General features: G+C 41.0%; 1 protein-coding gene across 1 annotated transcript; it reads left to right on the top strand.

Moving 5' to 3' along the window:
- The first annotated feature begins 1,362 nt into the window (after positions 1-1,362).
- On the top strand, positions 1,363-4,101 carry LOC310729904 (mRNA decay activator protein ZFP36L1). The gene is made up of 2 exons (XM_083548531.1): positions 1,363-1,562; positions 2,253-4,101. The coding sequence occupies exons 1-2, from the start codon at positions 1,509-1,511 to the stop codon at positions 3,243-3,245; spliced, it is 1,047 nt and encodes a 348-aa protein (XP_083404657.1). The 5' UTR covers positions 1,363-1,508; the 3' UTR covers positions 3,246-4,101.
- The last annotated feature ends 2,226 nt before the right edge of the window (positions 4,102-6,327 follow it).

Below are 6,327 nucleotides of genomic sequence, written 5' to 3'. Positions count from 1 at the left end.
CAGACCGAGGTTCAAATGCTGGTTTTGGCCTGTTTTACCATGTCTCCTGCAGCCAGTTCTAATACATGGTGTTGAATATGTACAGTCACTTTGTCTCCTGTCACACTGGGACCGCAGCGGGTTTGTCTGCTTGTCGCCATGATGAGGGACATAAAATGCCTTTAATGTCAGTCCTTTAAGCAGTCGGTGAAACTTCCAACGCCTTCGACGGGTCATATCAAAGACGCTCTGGGGTTTCCTCGGCTCTGAGGTTTCGACAGACGCTGGTTGTTAAGCAGTAGGGAGGTGATTTATCTGAATCTGATCACACAGACTTGCTTTCTCGGGGCTCACACTTTTCGTAAAGAAGCTTCACATAAAACGGATGTATTCCAAAAATCCAGTTCATTGAGAATATTTGGAGGGAAGGAACGACATATAACAATAACGAAGAACTGCATGATGTGTCATATAACCACGTTTTCATTTAAATGATTGTTCAACAGATTTCAGACCCGATTAACTGAGAAGCACCGAAATACCACTATTTGAAATGACTTAAGTTTGCAATCAAATAATAGCATTCTACAAATAGTTTAAAAGCAAGACAACACCACTGTTTCAGTGCTTCCGCTTTAGTCCATAGTTATAATTTTATTTGACTTCTCAGCAACTCAAAAATACTAAGTCTGTGGACTCAGACCAAGATTTAATGGAAAATATTTGGACAGAAGGAACGAGATACGAGAAGGATGAAGCCGTGTGTGGTGTGATCATAATGATCATGATTGATTTCTGAATTGATTGACTGGGAAGTGGAATAACTAAAGCTTGCAATTATTTAGTTATTATCCTATATGACTTAATTAATTCAATGAATTAAATCCCAGCAAATTAAAAAACAAGGAGTCTGTGTGTGGGCCTGTTGGTGGAAGCTTCTGGAATAAAAGCACCAATAATAATAATAATAATAATAATAATAATAATAATAATAATAATAATTCTATTTATAATTTTATATTTGTTGTTGTTGTTGTTGTTGTTTAATATATATATATATAATTATGTAATGGGAAAAAAAGAATATATATATATAATAAACAACAACAACAACAACAACAACAACAACAACAACAACAACAACAACAAATATAAAAGCCAACTTTTCTTCTTAGGCTCGTGCCCTGATCTCAAACGAATCCCAATTTAGTATCAAAGTGCACTTGGTAGGATGCATCTTGCAATTCTTTTCCTGGTCATCTGTAGTGCACTATTAGAGAGGGAGAGAAGGAGAGAGGGAGTGATATCCATTTGGAATGCAGCCTGGATGTTTTTTTTTATTTTGGAAATAGGAGGAGCGGAGGTGTGGTTGTGTTCAGCGCACGAGCTTAAAAATACGCGGTGTGGCGCGTGCACCAAGTTTTACACTGCAAAGGGAAGGAAGTGTGTGTGGAGGAGGGAAAAAGAGGAAAAGAAAGAGAGCGTGGAAGCAGAAACCAGGACACACGGACGGGGAGACGCGGAGGAACATGCCTTCGTACGCTTTCAACCAGTTTCTCGACAGAGATGACTTTTTGTGCAAAGTAAGAAAGCACGAGTTTCTTTTTTTGCAGCTTTGCTTTAGGTGTGTGCGCGCGCGCGTGTGCATGTGGGCGCGTGTTTGCAAGTTTGGAGTGCAGCACGTGAATCATGTTGTGCTGCTTTTATGCGGGTTGTTTGCAACATTGCACAAATTCCAAAACTTAAACTTTTTTTTTTGGCAAACACCTTTTTATTTATTTTTTATTTAAATAAAACGACCTCGTGCTAATGTGTGTGTGTGCTGTGCAGCATACGTGGAAATGGGCCACGAGTTCTCCAATGGTATTTTAAAGTTGATGCAATTTAATTGCTTATGATTTTTGCACCTTGTATTTATTACCTGTACAAAAATCTAGTTTAAAATTGTATTTGTGCGTCGGGATATTTTTGTTTGCTCAGTAAAACTGTTTCACGTGCACTGGCGTTTGAATGTAAACAACTTAAGGCACGACGAGTAGCAACGTGAAACTTGGCAAAAATAAAACAAACAAAAGAAAAGAAAAGAAACACACACCACCACCTTTTATTAATTTGCCAAGAGATTGAAAACTTTGCCTTTGGAAACTGATTTGGGAAATGGTTGCATGTCTATTGAGTTTAAGTGTCGTGCGCATGCTATTGGTATTAAAGCATTTTTGCAACCTATTACATCCATTTTACTTGCTCATAAACATGTTTTCCTCTGTCTACAGCAACTTCTAAAACTAGACATGGAAGAGACTTCAGGGTCTTCTGCATCAACTGTTGGATACACAAAGCCTGGATCAGTAACTTCTAACAGCTGGGAACAAACCAAAGAACTTCCCGTGACGTCACGCTGGAACAAGATGGGCTTCTGGTCAGAGCGTGCGATCAGTATGGTGGAAGGTGATACAGGAGGTCTGGGATGGGCATCTGACAAGCCTGGGTCCATGTTGAGCGCTACATCTTTTGGCAGCTCCACGTCCTCGCTGTCTAGCAGCACCATATCCTCACGTTACAAGACTGAACTGTGTCGCACCTTCTCAGAACGAGGCACGTGCAAATATGGGAGCAAGTGCCAGTTCGCCCATGGAACCGAAGAGCTCCGCGGCATCAACCGACACCCTAAATACAAGACCGAGCCGTGCCGCACGTTCCATTCGATCGGTTTTTGTCCGTACGGCATTCGCTGCCACTTTGTGCACAACAACGATGATGATGCTCACCTCTGCCCTCAACAGCTCTCTCGTCCTACAGCTACCAAGCGCCCACCACTCCTAAAACAAAGCTTCAGCTTTGCCGGCTTTTCTTCCAAGTCCCCACCTTTTGAGTCTCACTTTTCTCAGTCGCCTTTGCTTGGTAAACAGTCTGCCTCGCCACCATCCTCAGGCACCATCTCTGACCTCCTGGCTATGGCATTCCCAGACTTCTTACCCTCACACGACTCTGGCTGCTCCAGCAGTGAGCCGACTCCTACCACCTCGCCTTCTCAGATGGCGCCAGGTGCGCCCGACCAAAGTTTCGGCGGCTCCCTGGGCACGCGGAGTCTTTCGCTCACATCGCTTTCGGACCACGAGGGACGTTGTAGCAGCTCGGCCAGTAGCCTGAGTGGGTCCGATTCGTCTTCGGCTCACGAAAACGCTGCCAAGCGACTGCCTATCTTCAGCCAGTTGTCTGTGCCTGATGGTTTCTGTGCTGAAGGCAGTACAAGTTTCTTCCTATAAAAGCAGAATTCTCCAAGGTTCATGTCCTTGATTACAGGTTCTACTGTCAGATACTTGACTTTTTTAGATTTGGACTCAAGAAGGATGGCGCTATAAGGAGAGAAGTGTAGGAGTGCCCCCCCCCCCCCCCACACACACACACACACACACCTTTTTATGTTAAAATTCGCAATTTGCAACGTGACTTTTGTAGAAGAGCGAAGTCGGATTGTGGGTTTGGAGTGAAACACTGTACGTAATCAGTATTTAAATTGTTTACTAAGTGAAAGGATTCTATTTAAAAAAAAAAGCGCCAAAGAACATCAACTTTTTTTTTTTTTTTTTTTTTTTTTTTGGTGTGTGAATGTTCCATAGATTTGGTGTTTCTCTTTATATTTTGAGATCAGTCGCTTTCTCATGTTGCCTGTGCAAAACTTTTTGATAATTTTTTTATTTTTTTTTTGGTATCGTTTTCTCTACTTTTTCTAGAAGCTGCTGCAGTTTAAAAAAAAGTTTGTTCTTTGAATCCTGGTGGGCAGCAGAGGATGAATGAAGGGAAGACCGTTCTTCCCTCTCACTTAGTTTATTTTCAGACTGAAGTCAGTATTGTGATAAATTGTAGGTTTTTTTTAACCTGTTGGCTAAAATTGTGATTAGGAGATTGTGTGCAACTTCTGTGACCCCCCCCCCCCTCCCCTCACAAAAAAAAACATGGATCCCCCCCATCCATTATAATGTGTAGATTTGAAGAATCTCCAGCAGCTTTTTTTTTATATTTATTTTATTGTATTTATAGAAAATGTTTCATGTTTTGTGTTAAGTTTAATATATTTTTTTTCCTCCAGTTTTGTACTAAAAATAAAACTTTTTTTACAAGTATTTTGAACTGTTTGTTGAGTGGTACTTTTAACTTCAGGAAAAGGAAAACCAAAATCTTTTCGATCCAAACCTCATTTTATGCAACTTTGCAAATGAATGAGTGAATAGTGGAATTTTGTTGTATTGAAGCCTTTAATGGCGTGGCTTAGCTCGGAGACTGAACGACACCCTTCTGTGAAGTTGATGTGGATGCCTTTTGTTATTCTTAACGTTGTGTTGGGGGGTCTGCAGGGCTGGTCAATCTAATCTTGTATGGAAATGATTGAGCTTTTGTGTCATCAAAGTTTACTCTCCCTCCTACTTCTCCTAACAGTTACGTGCCTGGTGATGCTTTGCTTCTAGTCCGGACATAACGGTGGCAAATGTGTTAATCTTAAAGTAACTGCTATAATCTGAATTAAGTTATTTCTCATTTGCTTTGTTCTCCAACCTGCAGTGTTTTGGGGATTATACATCATTGTCCTAACCCCAAATTTAATTAACTGATAAAGAAACATCTGTCTCTTGCTACAACTCATGAGATGGTTCACACAGTGGGGAAAAGGTTGAGTTGAAATGTAATTCTCAAAAGCCTTGGCCTCGTCAGTAACGAGCAGCTGACTCGGTTCATCATTGGCTTGTCAGAAGGAACAATCCCTTTGCTAAGGCTTGCCTTTTGAAAAAGGTAGGATGGCGAAAGGGTTAAACGCCTATACTGTTCCCTATTGTGCAAAAGGAAGATTCTCCCACATTGCCTAGTGAGCCTGCACAAAGGCCAGCCGCATTCTCACACAGAACCCAGATCATGTGGAATCCCGAGCAGATGGCAGCATTCACTGAGACTTCAGGTCAAACATATGCTCTCCAGCCTTGCGGATACAATGGAATCTCTCAGTGTAGAGTGTGTGTGTGTGTGTGTGAGAGAGATAGAGAGACTAAGATGGGGGTGGAGACCTATGGGTACTGTACAGCAAAAAGAAAACCAGAATCTCTGTAAAATATGGTATATAACAATTCTTACATAATGTACAACTTCCTCAAAGAGGGGGAGGGGTTTGTGGGGTCTGAGGCCTGTGGAATCAAAATAACCGAGCTAAGAAATGACATTTGCATACTTGATTAAGATAGTTATGCAGAGGAGCACAAGTGAACAGGGAGTAGAGTAGTGGGCCCAGAACACAGCCCTGTGGGTTACCGGTGTTCAGAATGAAGGTTAAGGATACCACAGTAATCAATACAGTAGAGATGACTGTATTAAATGCACAACTAAAGTCAATGAACAACATTTTGATGTAGGTGTTGTTTTTATCCAGGCGGGTGAGGGCTGAGCCGTGAAAACTGCATCCTCTGTCGACCTGTTCGGGAGAAGCAGTTTCTCAAAGCACTTCATAACATAACTAGGTTGGACTATTGTAAAGTCTTACTGTTGGGATGCTCTACAGGGTGGGTGAAAAGTAACTAGCCATTAAAAAATAGTAATAAAGTCCATATGTCTAATTCCAATTTATTGAAACTAATTGTACACATATTACAGAGAAAAATTAAAGTAAATCTTTATATTTGCTCAAATGGCCAGGAATTGAGTGCACAGTCTTTTAAATTAAGTCATTTGGCATATTGCTGAGAACATCCCGAATGCCTCCAATTCCTCCAGTGTACGAGGCTTTGTCCTGTACACCTCCACCTTTGCGTAACCCCACAGGAAACAAATCACCTGGAGTGAGAACTGGACTTTTTGGAGGAAAAATGAACCATGAAAACAAGGTTGCCAAGTTCTATAGCCAATAAATATTGCCTAGTCACTTTTCAACTGTGTGTAAATAAGTACAGAATGCTGTACCAAGAGTCCTTACCAGGACCAGGAAATATGATCAGAGGACACCTGTCTTATTCAGTCTACATTGGCTCCCAATAAAATCTGATTATAAAATACTACTGCTGATGTATTCAACACTAAATGAACACTGAACTATAGTCTCGGTGTTCAAATCTATCCTGGAAACGTTGTATGTCAATAGCTTGTTTTAAAGTAGCAGATCTGGATGAATCATGGATGTAGAGTGTTTTGGTGCGGCTGAGGATGGTTCCACATGAACAGTCTTAGGATCCATGTAGTTAGATAGTAAAGTGTATTTACCACTAGAGGGCAGCAGAATCTTGTTTGTAAAATTAAAGAATTTTTTTTCCCCTCCAGATTTGGTTTGTAGATTCCTGTTTCTGAGAAGAAAACGAGTATAATTCCTTT

Source organism: Silurus aristotelis (assembly GCF_946808225.1).
Source record: "Silurus aristotelis genome assembly, chromosome: 8".
Taxonomy (NCBI): domain Eukaryota; kingdom Metazoa; phylum Chordata; class Actinopteri; order Siluriformes; family Siluridae; genus Silurus; species Silurus aristotelis.
Note: the sequence above shows the minus strand (reverse complement) of the source record. Positions and strands in the feature narration are given on the sequence as shown.